The sequence below is a fragment of the Scyliorhinus canicula genome, chromosome 5 (assembly GCF_902713615.1).
Source record: "Scyliorhinus canicula chromosome 5, sScyCan1.1, whole genome shotgun sequence".
Lineage (NCBI taxonomy): Eukaryota > Metazoa > Chordata > Chondrichthyes > Carcharhiniformes > Scyliorhinidae > Scyliorhinus > Scyliorhinus canicula.
This window is the reverse complement of record NC_052150.1, coordinates 80,867,863-80,888,001: the sequence shown is the minus strand read 5'-3', so window position 1 is coordinate 80,888,001 and position 20,139 is coordinate 80,867,863. Positions and strand designations below refer to the sequence as shown.

Here is a 20,139-nt window from a genome sequence, read left to right as displayed (position 1 = left end):
GATTTAGAAATCTGGTGAAGAAGTATGTGAAAGGTCATTAGGGAGGAGAACGGCTGGAAAAGAAACTTAGCATTTGAATGAAAATACAATCTGCAGTAAAATAAAGAAAGAAACTGTTCCTCCTTCCAGTACCATGCCCTAATAGGGTATTGGAGTCCATGGACTTCCATTGGATTGGGCAGCAAGGTAGCACAAGTGGTAAGGACAGTTGCTTCACAGCTCCAGGGTTCCAGGTTCAATTCCCCGCTGGGTCACTGTCTGTGTGGAGTCTGCACATCCTCCCAGTGTCTGCGTGGGTTTCCTTCGGGTGCTCCGGTTTCTGCCCACAGTCCAAAGACGTGTAGGTTGGGTGGATTGGCTCTGCTAAATTGCCCTTAAATGTCCAAAAAAACGTTAGGTGGGGTTAAGGGGATAGGGTGGAGGTATGACCTTAGATAGGGTGCTCTTTCCAAGGTCCAGTGCACACTCAATGGGCCAAATGGCCTTCTTCTACATTGTAAATTCTATGATTCTATGATCCATGATTATGCTTGACAAAGTGCTGCAGGAGCATGCCATTATCTTCTGCAGGATAGTGGAAACTCTCCTCCTCTTATCACCAACCTCAGGCATATTTGATGGCTTTACAGGCTGATAATCAACCTGTTTGATCATGTTATGAACACACCTTCCATGGCCATCAAATCCAGGAGCAGTGCTCCGAAAGCTAGTGATTCGAAACAAACCCATTGGACTTTAACCTGGTGTTCGAAGACTTCTTACGGTGCCCACCCCAGTCCAACGCCAGCATCTCCACATCATCAAATCCTGAACTAGCACTTGAACCCAGAGTTTCTGACCCAGGGGTAGGGACACAACCATTGTGTCACAAGATCTCCCAAGGAACCGGTAAAGAAGTGGAAGCAGTTAGGGATCAAAGAACATAAAGAACAGTACAAAAAACATACAAAGAAAGTGATTGGCCATAGAAGAAATATATCAAAGTCTGAATACCAAAGGGTTCTCTTTAGCTGCTAGAGATAGGTTAACGAAAGATGTGGGAAATATATGCACAATCAAGGATGCAGTTGGAGTAACCGTAGTTAAAGAAGATTAAATCAAAGAGAGGTGAGGAAATATTTTAACTGCCTTACGAGTGAAGAAAACCCGAGGCCAAATACAGAAGAGGTAGCTGCAAATCAACGAATGACAACTTGCATCAATCTGGAAGAGATCAGAATACAATTAAAGGAATAAAAAATGACAAAGCAGTAGGACCAGAAAAGATACCAGTGGAAGTTTGGAGGTGAATGTGGGGTCTAGCTCCTGAACAAGCTACTCACATTGTGTTATGCTGAGAGAGAAAATCCCATGGAGGCAAAGCATTTGGCACCAATATTCAAAGAAAAGATTGCAAAACCATCCGAGGAATTAAATGCTTACCACAACCTTCAAAATATGGGAAAAAGTCATCGACCACAGACAAAGAAAAATAGCTTAAATCCACGTACGTCAGTTTGGTTTCATGCCCGAAAGAAGCGGCACTGATGCCATTTTGCTTTGAGAAAAGTGATGGAGAAATATTGGGAAAGCCAACGCAACATGCGGAACCTTTTCATCGATCTGGAGAAGCTTATGACTGAGTGCCTTATGTTCGGGACATGCGAGTATGATATCTGGAGATGTACTCGAACTTTTGGAGTCCCTGAGAAGTACATATGGCTATTACAGGACAAGAAGTAAGAAGCAATGTGGGGCTAAGTGGGAGTTTCAAAGCTAAAGCTAGGTTACAGGGATCAGCGCTGAGATAATTTTCTTCCCGTCAGGGATGTTCTCATTGAGCAAGCAAAACGAGAAGTGAAAATGGCAGAGCAGGCTCGAAGGGTCGAATGACCTCTTCCTGCTCCTATCTTCTATGTTTCGATGTTTCTATGAAGATCAGTGGTCCAAAAATCCAATATATTAACTAACAGTTTGAGTCTCAGAAACAGGATCAGCGTGAAGGTGTAAAGGTTATGGTTGATGACTTGGCAAAAGGGAGTAGCTTCAAATACCTGGAGTCAGCAGAAGATAGAAGTAGAGAAATGGAAATTAAACACTGGATCTGCTCTGATTGGAGTAATTGGAAGAAGTGTAATGAAGTGTCACGTGATAGAAAAGTATTACTTAAAGTGAAAGGAAGAATCTACAAGGACAAAATCAGGAACCAAGACATGGGGGGTTAGTGAATATTGTTGAAGCATTGCAAAACATAGCCTCGAAGAGATTGAAATGGTATATCATCTGTTGCAAAGAGAGAGAGAGGAAAGGTAGTTAAGCGAGATGGGACAGCCAGAAAAGGAGAAGAGGTAGGCCTAAAACTATATTGAAAGATGCAGTAGTGAGAAGCTTAAACAGAGAAGCATTGGAAGAGGAATGGTTGACTGACAGGAGGAGATGGAGAAGGGTGATCAATCAGCATTGTCGTGACTCCAAGTAAAATGGGAAAAGCCAAAAGGAGAAGGCATTAATTAAAGCGAAGGCTTCAACATTTCTTTTGTGTTTTTGTAAGTAATTTGGTAATACAAAGAAACTGACAAACATGGTTTTCTACAGAATGCAAAACTTTTGAGAATTCTTCTGTGCTGACTTTTAAAACAGCTCTACAAATGCTCCTTAAATCGATTAACTGATGCCCGAGAGATGTAGTGAGATCTTCCAGCTGTTCACGCCAGTGGGATCGTCTAGTGCTGCTAACAGCGTACCACCACTGCGGGTTTCCCAGCAACATGGGGTGGATTCAATGAGAAATCTCATTGGCAGCCGTGGGACCAGAAGATCCCACATCGTGGGGAGCCCAAAAAATCTCCCCCCTAACATTTGTGTAAAGTAACTTAAGTGGAACAATCAGATTTATTCATTTAAAAAATATATAATTTGTTTATGGCATCAATGGCAAAACTAATATTTATTACGTGATGATACAGAAAAGCGCTCTGATGCAATGCGGTATGACAATTATTTCTGGATTGGCATGGTGTAAAATTTTTGTAACTCAATGTCAGTAAAGAATGCAGACTTCACATCATGGCACCACTACATCAAAAATAAAGCACAATTCTGCATAAACTATCTAAATGTATCACTCTACTGCATAGCTACTTTTCCAACATCAATCCAATCTGCAGTTTAGCTCCTATTCTTGCCAAAAAGTATTTCCTTCTTTTTAAAAGTTATTTGAAAAACAAAGAGAAAGATATGAGCAAAAAAGGAAAATAGCTTACGTACTCTCTTCCATAGTACTTTGGCCTGTTTTCAACCTGTAAAGCAAAGAAAACTATTAACAGCTTGCAGAGAAATGGATCTAAAAGATAAATAAGGAAGCTGTCCAACTACTACCGAAGTGATCACATTAGCATATGCGTTGCTAAATTAAAATTTTAAATATTGAAGATTCAAATGTTCTCAGAACTTTATATGAGCTATGTTTACAACAAAGCCACCCAAAAATAAAATACTGTGTACATCTTGTAACTGCATAACAAATGGCAGTAGCAACTTTGAAAATACTTATTTCAATTAATATTAAGACTACCTTGCTGCATGTATTTATTTCTGATACAAGATATTGCACATTATACACTTTGAGCATAAGTCATAGATTCATAGAATTTACAGAAGGAGGCCATTCAGCCAATCGAGTCTGCACTGGTCCTTGGAAAGAGCACCCTACCTAAGCCCCCACCCTTTCCCTAAACGTCCACCCTATCCCTGTAACCTTTTTTCTGGACATGAAGACCAATTTAGCATAGCCAATCTACCTAACCTGCACATCTTTGGACTGTGGGAGGAAACCGGAGCACCCGGAGGAAACCCACGCAGACAAGGGCAGAACGTGCAGACTCTGCACAGACAGTGACCCAAGCCGGGAATCAAACCTGGGACCCTGGAGCTGTGAAGAAACTGTGCTAAACACTGTGTTAACGTGCTGCCCCTTGTGCAATGGTGTGGGGAGAAATAAAAGTCAAGTGCTAGAAAAATGCTGGGAGGTACAATTTCTCTTCAAGCTAAATTTAATACTCCACTATAGTTATACTCTGCCCTGGAGTCATAATTATAATGAACTATGCTAGAAATTATTATATGGCGTTATATGGCAAATTTTACATCTTTGCAATGTAGAAAGTGATCTCGGCCATAACCTTTGGAATTCCTTCTTTAGGCTTCACCTCTCCTCATTTACGATGCTCTTCAAAACTTACCCCTATGACCAACCTTTTAGTCACATGCCCCAATATTTCCTCCTTCAGCTGGGTGTTAGTTTTTGTTTTGCTGTGGCCCTGTGACGGACCTTATGACAGTTTAGGGCATTAAAGGCACTATATAACTGCAAGCTGTTGTTTGTGCCATGCGCACTGGACTTGCATAGCTAGATGGCATTTCTATTAAATGGCTCTGGGTTAAAAATGTTTTGCCAAATTAATTAGTGCTCATTCACCTCAAACATCACTTACAGAATTATGAATTTTATCACCAACTATATTTTTTCCAATAGCTGGACTCTAAAAATTAGAAATGATTTGCATTTATAGAGCACTTTAACATGTTGTCCAGGATGTCCCAAATGGTTCATCCTGGCTAAATAATTTGAAGTGTTGTGTGTAAATGTATACAATTTTTGCTCAGAAAAACCTAACAAATAGCAAGTTGGTGGTTGTAGTAAGCACAGAAAAAAGAGCAATGTTTGGGGAGAAATAAAGGTGGCAAACAAATAGCAATGGTAATCCTAGAGGTGTCACATACTCTCCATTTGCCAGAAGGAGTGCAGCTCCAAAACTCAAGAGGTTTTACACTATTCAGGGCAAAGAAGCCCACTTGACTGACACCCCTTCCATCACCTTAAACATTCACTTACTCCACCATTGACTCACAGTTGCAGCAGTGTGCACTATCTACAAGATGCACTGCAACAATTCACCAAGGCCCCTTTGATGGTACCTTCCAAACCCTCGAGCTCTACCATCTAGAACAACAAGGGCAGCAGATGCATGGAAACACTAGTGCCTGCAAGTTCCCCTCTAAGCCGTTCACCATCCTGACTTGGAAATATATCGCCATTCCTTCACTGTCGCTGGGCCAAAATCCTGGAATTGCCTTTCTAACAGCACTGTGGATGTACCTGCACCACATGGACTGAAGTGGTTCAAGTAGACAGGATATCACCACCTTCTCAAGGACAAATATAGATGGGCAGTAAATGTTGGCCTCACTAGCAACACCCACACCCCATGAAGAAAAATCCAGAAGAGAAAGGAGCCATTTTCATTATGCTAGAAAGGAGATTTGAATGTGTCAGAAGATACTAGTGTGGTTTGACAGTTGGTATTACTAAATAACTTCACAAAGTTGGGCGAATAAACAATTAACTTTTACATTCAAGATCATTCAAAATTGGATAAATAAAAGGTTACCCCGTGGTTTAATGGATTTCTAAACTGTTAGTTAATCTCTCCTACAAAAATAAAGCAATCTTAGCATATATTTCCCGTTCAGCTCCCACATTTCACTTACAAATATTGAAATTAGAAATGCAATTATATGTTAGCACAACAATTGTAAAGTGTTCTCTGAATTTACTGTATTAGAAAGTCCAAGTGTAATGTTGTGGGGAATCCAGCAGATGGCAACTGCCACAGAAATTTCTATCAAAAGAATTCAGATTATTAATGGTCGAGGAGACAACTATAGTTGTAACAGTAAAAACTGGATATCAAAATGATTATACTTGGCACGATTTGAATAACAATCCTAAAGGATATGTGCTTCTAATCCGATACATTGTGAAGACATTTCTTTTTGTTGCTGTTACTCACAGCAACTTGATGTGTATGGCACCTTTAATGTAGAAAATATCCACAAAAAAGCTTTACAGTGGGAACTGGAGGAGGGGATAGAGAGAAATGGAAAAATATTGATAGAAATAATACAGAACATCAAGTGATGGCTGAAGAAGCTTGAGTTGTGTACCAAAGGACACTGGAGTTTAACAAAAAGAGGAGAATGCAGAGATAAGGTGGCTAAAGACTACTGAGGGATGAGACTACAAAGGGATTTATAAACAAGAATAAGGATTCTAAATTTAATGTGATTAGGGGATGAGATACAAAGGGATTTCTAAATAAGATTGAGGGTTTAAAATTTTGTGTGATTAGGAGCCCAATGTAGCTAAACGAGGCAGGATATGTTGGGCAAACGACAGAAATGCAGGTCACCGGGTTGTAATAATAATCTTTAGTGTCACAAGTAGGCCCGCATTAACGCTGCAACCAAGTTACTGTGAAAAGCCCCTAGTCGCCGCATTCCGGCACCTGTTCAGGTACACGAAGGGAGAATTCAGAATGTCCAAATTACCTAATAGCACGTCTTTCTGGATTTATGGGAGAAAACCTGAGCACCCTGCTGGAATTTCTATTGGAACCTCAAAAAATAACTTCCATCCTCAGCACTTTGCTGCAAACAAATGAACTATTGGCAAGCTGAAGTCAACCCGCAACAAAACAACACAATTAGCAGAATCCAACAAAAGCGCTCAAGCACGAAAGACTGAATCTTAGAACATTTTTTCAAGTGAAAGTCATCTTTTGGAAGCCTGTAGCAACAACTCATTCATAATATTTATTTCAAAGTGCAATAACCACAAGTTAATTTTTGAGGTACGGTATGAATCAAGGGGCAAGAAGACTACTGAGAAAACGCAAAATCAGATGTGGGGTCAATTTATAAAGTTTTGGTAATTCTCGTAACACACTTGTCTTTGGCAAAAAAAAACTCTACACTGCAATTGGCTGCACAAACCTAGCTATCTACGTTCTCAAGCACTGTCACCACAAGGGCTTGTAAATCTGAAGCTATGCAGTCAAACTTGGTTCAATTGAATGTCTAGATGGCAAAGATAGACAGATGGATAGGACCTTGTTAAAAGTCTTAAAACAGAGAGGATTCGCTCCGAAAATCTTTCAATATTTTAATCTGTTCTTTTGCAATTTACACTTTTCACACTAAACCACTCAATGTTAATGAAATACTCCTGCACACAGCAGCGACATAATCATACTCTTGAAGGGATGTGGATGCAAACCAGTGCAATTATCACAACATTTGAACTGATGCATAGCTAACAAACTAAATAACTGAAGAATAGAAAATAGAAGAGTGATTTAAATTATTAGCACGAGTCCACAAATATCTAATGAAATGCTGACTCATTTCATTTAGGATGAAAATTATTCCAAAACAGCAAGTGTTACATTGTAAGTATCTGTCTTTACCAATATCAAAATAACCAAAAGACAGTCAGGCTAATGAGAATCATACTGTGTAAAATGTGCTCTTGGGGAAATTAATTATGAAATTCTTTCACACTATTATATACCTCACGGATGAACAGTGAAATGCTTAAATCACAGATACTTATTGGTTTACAATAACAAATTCACTGCAGCGTTGATCCTGTAGATTCCTTCGGTTAGGAACTTGGCAAATTGCCGAAATGGCTTGTCATTTCAACACGTTGGGGGCACACAATATGCCATCAAATGGTAATAATCAAAACATTCTGTGCTAAACAAAGTTCAAAACTGTGTTGTCACTTTATGCCAGTCTAGTTTCCAACTGACCTCTCGAGGGCAAATAATTCTCTTCGGACGTGGGGCTTCCTGCTGTAACTGATACACTGTCCAAAAACAGAACAAAGTAATGTTAGCACGTCAAATATATCAATGATACAGAGTATCCAACACATCATTAGAGTTATATACCTGAATCCCACATTGCTGATCTACATGTTTTTATTCCGTAATTACGCAGATTTTAATCTTTACAGTGTTAAGTTCGAAGAGGTATTATATGGCATATTCATTTTGAACCTTCCTAGACTAAAAGTGGTAAGTAACCCCCTCCCCCCCTTTCACTCTGTTGTTATCAGTCAATTCAGATTATTACATTTTCAAATTTATACTAAGCTGGGATCACTTACACAAGTGAATCCAGTTCAATATCCTCTTATGAAAGCTGCTACAGCAAGAAATAATAGTACTAAACAACAACAATGTTTATTTATAAAGTGCCTTTATCATACTGAAACAACGTCACAGGCACACTTTAAAAAAAAGTACAAAATATCACCAAAAACTTGGTCAAAGAGGTAGGTTTTGAGGATTAGTTTAAAGGAGGAAAGTGAGGTAGAGAGACAGAGTGTTGCAAGGACGGAATTTCAGAGTTGGAGCCAAGGCAACTAAAGGAACGACCACCAATGGTGGGACAATTATAATTGGGAATGCACAAGAGGCCAGAATTAGAGGAACACAGATAATTGAGGAGTGCAAAAAAAAAAGTGACGTGAAAATCGCTTATTGTCACGAGTAGGCTTCAAATGAAGTTACTGCGAAAAGCTCCTAGTCGCCACATTCTGGCACCTGTTCGGGGAGGCTGTTACGGGAATCGAACCGTGCTGCTGGCCTGCTTTCAAAGCCAGCAATTTAGCCCAGTGTGAGGTTGCAGGAGGTTACAGAGACGGGGAAAAAACTTATTAAAAAGCATTGTCATGAAATACAATGGGTATGCATCACTGAGATTGTATAATGGAGTGAAAACTTGTTTATTACTCCAGTTTTTTTCTGTTTGAGTACATGAGTGGACATTTTCAAATCAGTAGCTCATAATCCTTTCATCCAACAAATAGCAATGACTGCATGCTTTATATAAGGTGTTTGGATGTACCTTTCAAGCTAAGCAGGCAAAGTGTGACATTTGTATACAAAAAGATTGGAATTGAGGAAATTCAAAAGAAATTCTTCGCTGGAGTTCAGAAGAATGAGGGGGATCTCATAGAAACCTATAAAATTCTAACAGGACTCGCCAGGGTAGATGCAGGATGTTCCCGATGGTGGGTGTGTCCAGAACAAGGAGTCACAGTCTGAGGATACGGGGTAGACCATTTAGGACAGAGATAAGGAGAAATGTCTTTACCCAGAGAGCGATCGACCTATGGAACTAGTTATTACAGGAAGTAGTTGAGGCCAAAAGGTTGTATATTTTCAAGAAGCAAGCAGATATAGCACCTAGTGCAAAGAGGATCAAAGGATAAAGGGGGAAAGCAGGATTAGGCTACTGAGTTGGATGATCAGCCATAATCATAATGAGTGGTGCAGCAGGCTCGAATGTCCTCCTCCTGCTCCTATTTTCTATGCTTATGTTTCTAAATACTAAAAACATTTAAAATGCAGAACAGGCCAGTAACATCGGAAAGAAAAAAGCTAGATTAAAGTTTTTAGTTCGATGGTGAAAATAATCATCAACAAAGGACATTAATATTTTCAGATGAACTGTTGCACAGTATGTTCACTTATTACAAGGTGAAGTCCGCTAAGTAACTGACCATGGCGATCCCCAACCACTATGAACGTATAAGCAAAGCCTAGCTATTTTTCCCCCAAACAGTAGGAGGGCAGCAGGGTAGCATGGTGGTTAGCATAAATGCTTCACAGCTCCAGGGTCCCAGGTTCGATTCCCGGCTGGGTCACTGTCTGTGTGGAGTCTGCACGTCCTCCCCCTGTGTGCGTGGGTTTCCTCCGGGTGCTCCGGTTTCCTCCCACAGTCCAAAGATGTGTGGGTTAGGTGGATTGGCCATGCTAAATTGCCCGTAGTGTCCTAATAAAAGTAAGGTTAAGGGGGTTTGTTGGGTTACGGGTATAGGGTGGATACGCGAGTTTGAGTAGGGTGATCATGGCTCGGCACAACATTGAGGGCCGAAGGGCCTGTTCTGTGCTGTACTGTTCTATTCTATAGAGGAAGCAAGTAAATATCACATAAATAAATACTGACAAATAAACATCCATACACTCTAGTCGTTGGTTATGTATAAAGAACAATTTTATTCAAATAATGAAGATAAAATCAGCTAAGCTTGGCAACTACATCATATTTTAACTGGAGATATTTTAAAATGAAACACTACACACAAAAGTGGGAAGAGAGAGAATGTTGTGCAGCACTCAGATTTCAGCAAGCTCCAGTCAGATCTTATGAGTGAATGGAGATGGGTAGACATAATGACAATATTTTTTTAATTGAATAGCTGACCCCAATGAGGATTCACAACTAGAAAAATATTAGAGCTAGTTAACTGGTTTTAATAGATATTTGTTTAATTTGACTGAAATTGTTCACAATTCACTAAAATAATGAGATGAAAATAAATAGATAAAATACTTCCAATTTTGTTTTCTCTTTGTTCCACCAATTCATCCACCGTCACCAATCAAATTCTACAGCATTAAGTGCAGATGAACAATTTCATCCCAAATGCCTGCCAATTGTGCTCTGTAACAACAATAAATTGTCTAACCCACTGACTGTTCCATCTCAGCCTCAGGGAAATATTTTGCACTAGCTTGAAACTCTAGATTGAGATTGGGACCTCATTGACATGAGGACATTGCAACATGTATATGATGAAGCTTGTCAACAAGTCGAAGAACAAAATGCAGTTAAAGGAAATGTTTTGTATCTGTTTTAGTGGGCACATGTTTGATAGCATGGGGGGGGAACCTGGAAGTAAGTTCAAAACATTTGTTAGTGCTTTTTAAACACAGCTATTTGCATTTGTATCAGACGTCCAGATTTCCCAGTCAATGAGGTTGAATAGGTGTAAAGATGATCCTCATGAATGGATTTCAATTCTGATATTTAAAGGGAGACTGCAAAGATGATCATTGATGTATTCTCGAAGTGGTAGCTCAAAAGAAGCATCTGTTCAAACCAAGTCCCAGGTCTGTGCCTCGCTTTAGGCTGCAAAGGCCCACAGGGAGATTCTGCTCCCTACTGACAGAATGAAGATGCCTGTCAGTGAAAACAAAAAGATGTGGCTGGAGATGTTTTGGAGATGAGCAGCAGGATTGAAGTGCTGTACTCTTGGATTTAATGCTGAAAGTGGTTTACTATTCCAAGTTTGGCAGAAAAGGAGAGTGCAGTGGCACATTCAACTACATCCTGCCATTTGTATCACAGCAAACCTTCATTCTGCCTTTTCCAGCCAATTGCTACACTTCACAACGGTACATAATATTAAACTGATAAGTTTTGGTTTGATTTTTTTAGCCACATGAAAAATCCATTCATACCTCATTCCCATTTTGCCCATTCTTGGTTGCTGCCTATCCTGTGTCCTTCCTACTTGCGATGAATGTTAAGACAAGATTTAATGGGACTTTGGGTGGCGGCCACAGAGCGAGTGGTCACACATTTGGTGGCTCCCGCTCAAGATGGTATTTTGTGGTCTTTTCCCCACCCAAAGGGTGAGGTATTTGAAGGCAAGAGGTGCAGGGGTGCCTGTGGAAGGTTTTACTCCTCTGGTGTTGCTGGTGGATGGATCCACAAAGTAGAAGTGGGTCAAGAAGAAAAAAGCTCTTGGAAGAGGAGAGTCTTCATGGTGCGCTACAGGAAAAGATGGTGGCGGGCAAGGGAGGTGCCAACAGAGCAGCTAATAGAATTCCTAAATGCAAAGTTCTGTCAGCAGGGGAAGGAGGCCCTGGAAGACTTGGCCAAGATGGTGGAATCGATTAAGTAGGGGATTGAGAGAGTGGAGCAGAGGCTGGAGTCCCAGGGCCGGGTGATCCAGAAGCTGGAGGCGGTGGGGGAGCATGAGGAACATTTGGCCTCGTTGTTGGCCGAGGTGGAGGTGATGCAGGAGACGCAAAAGGGCCTGAAGGGGAAGGTGGAGAATCTGGAGAAACGCAACAGAAGACAAAACCGGAGGATGGTGGGGATGCCCGAAGGCATCGAACGTGCTGGCACGTACGTGGCCAAAATGCTGGAGAAGCTGATGGATGAGGGGGCCTTTGACTGGTCCCTAGAGGTCGTCCGAGCACACAGGGTGCTGATGAGGAGGCCGCAGGTGTGCGAGACATCAAGTGCAATGGTGGTGCAGTTGCACTGCTTTCTGGATAAGGAGATGATCCTCTGATGAGTGAGGCAGATGGGGAAGTGAACTAGGAAGGGAATGAGCTGTGAGCCAGGACCAAGGGGCAGAACTGGAAAGAGGAGGGCTGGGTTTAACCGGGTCAAGGCTGCACTCTTTAAAAAGGGGGTGAAGTTCGGAGAGCTGTATCTGGCCCGCCTCAGGGTGATTTTCCAGAAGCTTGAGCACTATTTTGATATGCCAGAAGAGGCGATGGAGTTAATGAGGGACAATGGACTGGGAGGATTGCGGGCACTGAACTTGAAGAGTTTGTGCATGTGTTTGTTTTTTTCAGAAGTTTTTTTTTCTTGAAGAGTTCATGATGGTGGGGTTTCTGGGGGGCAGGCTTTTCATGGTGGAACATCGAGGGTGAGTGTACCTTTTGTTGCTCTTTAGGGGGGGTATGAACGGGGGGAATAGGGGGTGGAAGGGAAGTTGGAGGCCTTGGGCGGGGCCACTATGCTAGCTGGGCAAGCTAGTTAACCGGGGTGAAGTGGGGGGTTGTCAGGAGGTAACTGCGAGGCTGATGTTTTGCTTAAGGGTAGAGGGAGGTTTGCTGACAAGGGTATGGTTGATGTGGCGCAATTGGAAAGTGATCAATGACGGATATCTGGGGATGGGCCTGGAGAGTCGCATGACATGGGCCGGGGGCTGGCCCAAAAAGTGATATGCCTGGTCAGAGAGGATGTGGGCGGGGAGACCCCTGACCAGGCTGGTCACGTGCAAGGTTGAGAAAGGGATGGGTGGGGCAGGTGTTCCACTCGGGACTGGATATTAAGACGAGGAGGGTGATAGTGTTGGTGAATAAGTGGGTGACGTTCGAGGTGGGGAGCATTGTGGCAGAATTGGGGGGGGGGGGGTTATTGACAGTGAGTGGGAAGCTGGAGGGGTTGCCGGTGGTCCTAGTAAACCCCAAATTGGGATGATGTAGATATCATGAGGCGGGTGCTGGGTATGATTCCCAACTTGGTCTCTCACCGGTTGGTCATGCGGTGGGGGGGGGGGGGGGGGGGGGGGGGGGGAAGAGAGATTTGAATACAGTTATAGAGCCAAATTTGGACCGGTCGAGCCAAAGGTCGGTGAAGGTGGCAGCAGTGGCAAATGAGCTGAAGGGGTTTAAGAAGTGGGATGTGCTGTCGCTGGCGAAGTGGGTGCAGGCAATAAAAATGACGGTGCTACCAAATTGTCTCTTCACGTTTCAGAACCTCCCATGTTCGTCCTGAAGTCATTATTCGAAAAAGTGAATGCACTGATCTCTGGGTTTGTGTGGCCGGGAAGACCCCGTGGGTCAGGAGGGCTTTTTCCTGGAGTGGAGGGGGGGGGGGGGGGGGTTGGCATTGCTGAACATAATGAACTACTGGGTGGCGAACATCGTCATGGTTAGGAAATGGGTCGTGGGTGAGGGGTCGGCGTGGGGTCGGATAGAGGTGGCATTGTGTAGGGGAACGAGTTTAAGGGCTTTGTTGTCAGCGCATCTGCCGTTCTCATCGGTCAGGCAATCCGTGAGCCTAGTGCTGGTATGGGCTTTAAGAGTGTGGGGGCAGTGGAGGCAGCATTTCTGACTGGAGGGTGCCTTGGTGTGGGCACCGATCTGCGACAACCATAGGTTTGCACCGAGCTATTTGGATGCAAGGTTTTGGGGATGGCGGCAGTTGGGGATTGAGCGATTTGACATCCTGCACGAGTTGCCCAGGGAGAACAGTATCAAGTACTTGCAGGTCCGTGATTTTGTAAAGAGAGGGGCGCCGTCCTTTCATGGGCTGCCATCCCTGGGGTTGCAGGATAAGGTACTGTCGAAGGATGAGATATGGGAGGTGTCCGAGGTCCACAAGGAGTTGATGGACTGGGAGGGGCCCTGGTGGGAGACAAAGCACAAGTGGGAGGAAGAGCTGGGAGGAGAATGGAGGCCAGGTTGTGAGCTATAGCCCTGCAGAGGGTGGCTGCACCCTCGTCGTGTGAAAGGTCAAGCCTTATTCAGTTTAAAGTAGTATGATAGGGCACGTATGATGGTAGCGTGGATGAATAGGTTTTTTGAGTGGGTAGAGATGGACGTGGCCGGTGCGCGGGGGTGGCCCGCGAAGCACGTCTACATGTTTTGGCAATGTTTGGGCTGTGTGGGTTCTGGCAGGGGTTCGTGGACGTAATGTCCTAGGTGTTGGGGGTGGAGGTGGCCCCAGTTCCAGAGGTAGCAATATTTGGGGTGCCAGAGGACCATGGGGTTCTTGGCTGCTAGGTATTGAAGGGTCCTGCAGATCCTTTGTGGCGCCTGGTTCTGTGTCACATTTGGTTATTGTATGGATTTCAAAGTATTGCTCCTGGGCATCAATGGCTGAATTCCTCACTGATGTAATCTGTTACTTTTAAGTGGAAATACCCAGTCTCCAAGCAACCAGCTGGAAAGTCTACTTCAAGGTGCAAAGTGATCATAGATGGTGAATTGCCGTAGGATGAAAGCATCATAACAGTTGTCTGGGAATTGTATGCACACACCTGCATAAACGTCTTTCAGTGGTTGCACACCAACTGCACATTGCTGCAGGTAACATGCATGCAGTCGAACATGCAATCAAAGGCACGCAAGCAAAAATCTGCTTATTCTGGCTGGCATTATGAATGGCAAAGTGTGCATAATTTCAGTCACCTGTCCTATAGGCCATCAACTGCTAGATCCTGCAAATGTCTCCAGCAGAGCCTTGTAGGAGCCAAGGATAAAGAATTCGAAGGCATTGGAAAGGTTTGGGCGCCTGGTCCACTTGACAACATGACTCCTTGCAGCAGGTTGCAAATGTCTGCCACTATCTGATCCGAGATCCTGAACTTCCTCAGATACTGCAACTCTGATGTGGCCAGAAAGGCCAAACTCTGCCCGTAACCCTTTGAATCCAGCTATCACCTCCTATTCCAGCTATCAAACTTGCTGTTGACAAAGAGAGGTGTGAAGTAGGTTGTGAAAAGGACATAAGAAGGCTACAAAAAGATATAGATAGGTTAAGTGAGTAGGAAAATCTGGCAAATAGAGTATAATGTGGAAAAATGTGAAATTGACCATTTTGGCAGGAAGATTAAAAAAGCATATCATCAAAATGGTGAGAGTTTGCAGAATTGAGGCGCAGAGGGATCTGGGTGACCTGGTGTATGAATCACAAAAAGGTTAGTATGCAAAAACGGGAGGGCAAACAAGCAGATGTCATTGTCCACATTGGTACAAACGACATAGGCAGGAAGAGCAGCAAGGCCATGCAGACATTACAGGGAGTCAGGTAGTAAGCTAAAAAGCAGGACCTCTAGGGTAGTCATTTCAGGATTATTTCCCATGCCATATGCTAGTGGGGTTAGGAACATAATGATACTACAGTTGAACACGTGGCTAAAGAGCTAGTGTAGGGGAAGGGGGGGGGGGGGGGGGGAAAGCTTCAGATATGTGGATCATTGGAATGTCTTCCAAGGATGGTGGGACCTATACAAGCAAGACGGGTTGCACCTAAACTGGAGGGGGACCAATATCCTAGCCAGGAGATTTGCTAATGTGATTTGGGAGGGTTAAACTACTATGGCAAGGGGTTGGGAACCAGAGAATCAGGCCAGCAATTGTACAGACTAGGGAAGAGCTTGAGACAAAGATAAATATAGTTAAGAGGGAGAGCAGGCAGAGGGAATTCACGGATCTCAGTGGGTTTGGAGGTCTGGAGTGTGTTTGCTTCAAGGTAAAAAGGATAACAGTAAGATGGATAACTTAGAACTTGGAATAATGTGGGGAATTATGATATTGTTGCTATTACAGAGACATGGTTAAAGGAGGGACAAGACTGGCAGCTTAATGTTCCAGGATATCGATGTTTTAGATGAGACAGAGGGGGTAGCAGAAAGGGTGGGGGAGTTGCTGGTTAGGAAACATATCACAGCTGTGATGAGGGAGGATATATTTGAGGGATCTTGCAGTGAGGCATCATGGGTAGAGCTCACGAATCGGAAGGGTGCAATCACAATGTTGGGGTTGTACTATAGGCCTCCCAACAGCCAGCGGGATACAGTGGAACAGATATGTGGTCAGATTCTGGAAAGATGTGAAAATAGCAGGGTTGCTTTGGTGGGTGATTTTAATTTCCCCCATATTGATTGGGACTCCCTTCGTGCCAGAGGTTCGGATGGAGAGCAATTTGTTAGGTGTGTCCAAGGGTTTTTTTAAAACAGCATGTTGATAATCCAACCAGGGAGGGGGCCTTACTGGACCACGTATTGGGGAATGAGTCTGGCCAGGTGACCAAAGTTTCAGTGGCAGTACATTTTGGGAATAGTGATTCAAAATTCCAAAAGTTTTTGCATATTCATGGATGAGGACAAGTGTAAGGGTGCTAAATTGGGGGAAAGCTAATTACAACAGAATTCGGCAAGAGCTGCAGAATGTAGATTGGGAGTGGCTATTTGAGGGTAAATCCACATTTGATAAGCGGGAGTTTTTTAAAGACTAGTTGATTAAAGCGCATAACAGGCATGTCCCTACGGAAATGAAGGACAGAAATGGCAGGATTTAGGGAACCATGGATGACAGGGGAAATTGTAAGACCATTCTAAAAGAAAAAAGAAGCATACATGAGCTCTGGGCAATTAAAAACAGACAAAGATTTTGAAGAATATAGGGAAAATAAGAACAAACTCAAACAGACAGTTAGGAGGGTTAAACGAGGCCATGAAATGTCATTGGCAAGCACGGCCAAGGAAAATCCCACGGCCTTTTATACATATATTAGGAGAAAGAGGGTAGCTCGAAAAAGAGTAGGCCCACTCAAGGTCAAAGGAGAGAAGTTATGCGTGGTGTCAGAGGAAGTGGGTGAGATCCTTAATGAGTACTTTGCATCAGTATTGACCAAGGACAGGGGTGTGACGGATGTTGAGGTTAGGAATGGGTGTGTGAATACTCTAGGACGTGTCAACATAATGAAGGAGGAACTGTTGGATATCTTAAAATGCATTAAGGTAGACACGTGCCCTGGGCTGGATGGGATATACCCCAGGTTACTGTGGCAGGCAAGAGAGGAAATAACTGGGGCCTTAACGGATATCTTTGCACCATCTTTGACCACAGGCAAGGTTCCAGAGTACTGGAGAATAGTCAATGTTGCCTCTTTGTTTAAGAAGGGAAGGAGGAATAATCCAGTTAATTATAGGCTGGTGAGCCTAATGTCAGTGGTGGGAAAGCTGTTGGAGAAGATACTGAGGGACAGGATTTATTCACATTTAGAAGCGAATGGACTTATTAGTAATAGGCAACATGGTTTTGTGTGGGGAAGGTCATGTCTTACCATCTTGATAGTTTTTTGAGGTGGTGACAAAATTAATTGATGAGGGAAAGGCTGTAGATGTCATCTACATGGACTTTAGTAAGGCATTTGACAAGGTCCCTCATGGCAGACTGGTACAAAATGTAAAGTCGTATGGGATTCGAGGTGTGCTGGCTAGATGGATAAACAACTGGCTTGGTAACCGAAGACAGAGTAACAGTGGAATGGAGTTTTTCAGAATGGAGATCTGTAACTAGTGGTGTTCCACAGGATCAGTGCTGGGACCATTGTTGTTTGTAATAAAAAATTAAATGATCTGCAGGAAAATGTAGATGGTCTGATTAGCAAGTTTGCAGATTACACTAAGATAGGTGGAGTTGCAGTGAGTGAAGGGGACTGTCAGAGAATACAGCAGAATATATATATAGATTGGAGAGTTGGACAGAGAAATCGCAGATGGAGTTCAATCTGGATAAATGCGAAGTGTTGCATTTTGGAAGATCAAATTCAGGTATGAATTATACAATAAATGGCAGAACCCTTAGCAGCATTGGCATACAGGTGGGATCTGGGCATTCAGGTCCATAGTTCAATGAAAGTGGTAATGCAGGTGCACATGGTGGTCAAGAAAGCATACAGCATGCTTGCCTTCATCGGCCGGGGCATTGAGTACAAGAGTTGGCAGGTCATATTACAGTTGTATAAAACTTTAGTTGGGCCACATTTGGAATATTACGTGCAGTTCTGATCACCACACTACCAGAAGGACGTGGATGCTTTGACAAGAGTGCAAAGAAGGTTTACAAGGATGTTGCCTGGTCTGGAGGGTGTTAGCTATGAGGAGAGGTTGAATAAACTTTCATTGTTTTTGTTGGAAAGACGGAGGTTGAGGTGAGACCTGATTGAGGTCTACAAAAGTAGAAGAGGTAGAGACAGGGTGAATAGTCAGAAGCTTTTTCCCAAGTCGGAAGACTCAATTACAAGGGGCCACAGGCTTAAGGTGAGAGGGGGGAAAGTTTAGGGGAGGTATGGGGGAAAGATTTTCACGCAGAGGGTGGTTGGTGCCTGGAACGTATTGCCAGTGGGGGTGGTGGAGGCAGACATGATAGCAGTTTTGAAGCTGCATCTTGATGGACACCTGAACGGGCGGGGAATGGAGGGATATAGATCATTTGGGCAATAAGTAGGAGGTCTAAATAAGGAACCTGAATCGGCGCAGGCTTGGTAGCCAAATGGCCTGTTCCTGTGCTGCAATGTTCTTTGTTCTAGGTACAGCAAATAATTAGGAAAGCTAATAGAATGTTATAATTTATTGCGAGGGGAACAAAATACACAAGTGAGGAGGTTATGCTTCAGATGCACAGGGCACTAGTGAGACCACATTTGAAGTACAGTGTATAGTATTGGTCACCCTATTTACAGAAGAATGTAAATGCATTGGAAGAAGTTCAGAGAAAGTTTCCCAGACTAATACGTGGAATGGATGGGTTGTTGTATTAGGAAAGATTGGACAGGGTTAGGCTTGTACCGCTGGAGTTTAGAAGAGCAAGAGATGACTTGATTAAAACATACAAGATCCTGAGGAGTCTTGACAAGGTGGATGTGGAGAGGATGCTTCCTCTTTTGGGAGAATGTAATCCAAGGGGATTACAGTTTAAAAATAAGAGGTCACCCATTTGAAATAGAGATTAGGCAAAATTCTTTCACTCAAGGGGGTTGAGAGTCTTTGGAACACTTCCTGAAAATTTGGTGGAAGTTGCGACTTTGATTATTTAAGGCAGAGTTGGATCGATTCTTGGCAAGCAAAGGGATGATAAATTATGGGGGTAGGCAGGATGCAGATTTGAGTTTACTATCTGATCAGCCATAATCTTAGAAAATGGTGGCGGAAGCACAAGGGACTGAATGGCTGACTCCTGCTTCTTGCTCGTAAGTATGTTTATATGTAATCACACTGATGTGATAGCTCGCAGCTACAAAGTAGAGATCAGATGCACAAACCTCCAATGTAGAGAAGTAACTTCTCAGTACAAGTACAATGAGCAAAAGCCCTTCGCACAATTAAGTAACAAAGTAGCTGTAAGGTTTCAATATTTATTGGAATAATTGCCTAGCATTTCTTCAACCCCTTCAAATCACCACTATGCTCTTGCATTGCTTTCACTTGTGAATTCCAAAAAGCCCTGAAAACCATTGCATCCGCAGTTAAATCCCAAAACTCATGTCATATCATTCTTAATAGGCTTATAATATATTGAAATTGACATCCCACCTCTCCCAAGAGGTTTGCTCACACTCTGCCGAATGCATCACAGTTAAATACGGAAGTTAGTGGGTTGGAGCTGCCTTCCCAACATGCTGTCAATTTTGCCATTTTAATTGTGGTAAATTCTGAGGTGTACTGCACCATTACAATATTTAAATGACAAACCTGCCTCCTGGGAGCGGTTTGGTTGTCTACCCTCCCTTCATTACACCTTTAATAAAACCAGAAGTGGGTCGGTTGAAGTCAAGTTTCGAATTTTTGACAGATTTTATTCCAGCCAACAATACTCATCTATTTTTGGAAGTAAGAATTCCCCCCCTGTTCATAGAAAGTGTGTGGATGTAAAATGGTTCATCAACTACTGTTGTGCCCTAGCAAATGCCCCTTCAATTAAATAATCGAAACAGCTGTTAAGGAATAGCTTGGTTACTGCAGATGAACAGCAATGGATTCCCAGCTCAAAGGAGCAATTTAAGCTAAATTACTAGTTTCGACAGATGCTTCGGTTTTCCAGTGAGGGGAAGCAGGTTGCTTATTTCTCAGTTAAATCACTGAATCAAATATAATGCAACCGAGGGGGAGAATGAAAAATTGGCCAGACAAGTGCAGTCTTCACAGCA

At 43.0% G+C, this 20,139-nt stretch overlaps 1 protein-coding gene across 1 annotated transcript in view; it reads right to left on the bottom strand.

Moving 5' to 3' along the window:
- Positions 1 to 20,139, bottom strand: part of chn2 (chimerin 2) — a 388,173-nt gene that overhangs the window by 174,910 nt on the left and 193,124 nt on the right. Inside the window, exons 3-4 of the mRNA XM_038797279.1 lie at positions 7,635 to 7,690; positions 3,247 to 3,278 (exon numbers count right to left, since the gene is read on the bottom strand). Coding sequence (XP_038653207.1) covers positions 3,247 to 3,278; positions 7,635 to 7,690 — 88 coding nt within the window. The remainder of the gene's footprint in view (positions 1 to 3,246; positions 3,279 to 7,634; positions 7,691 to 20,139) is intronic.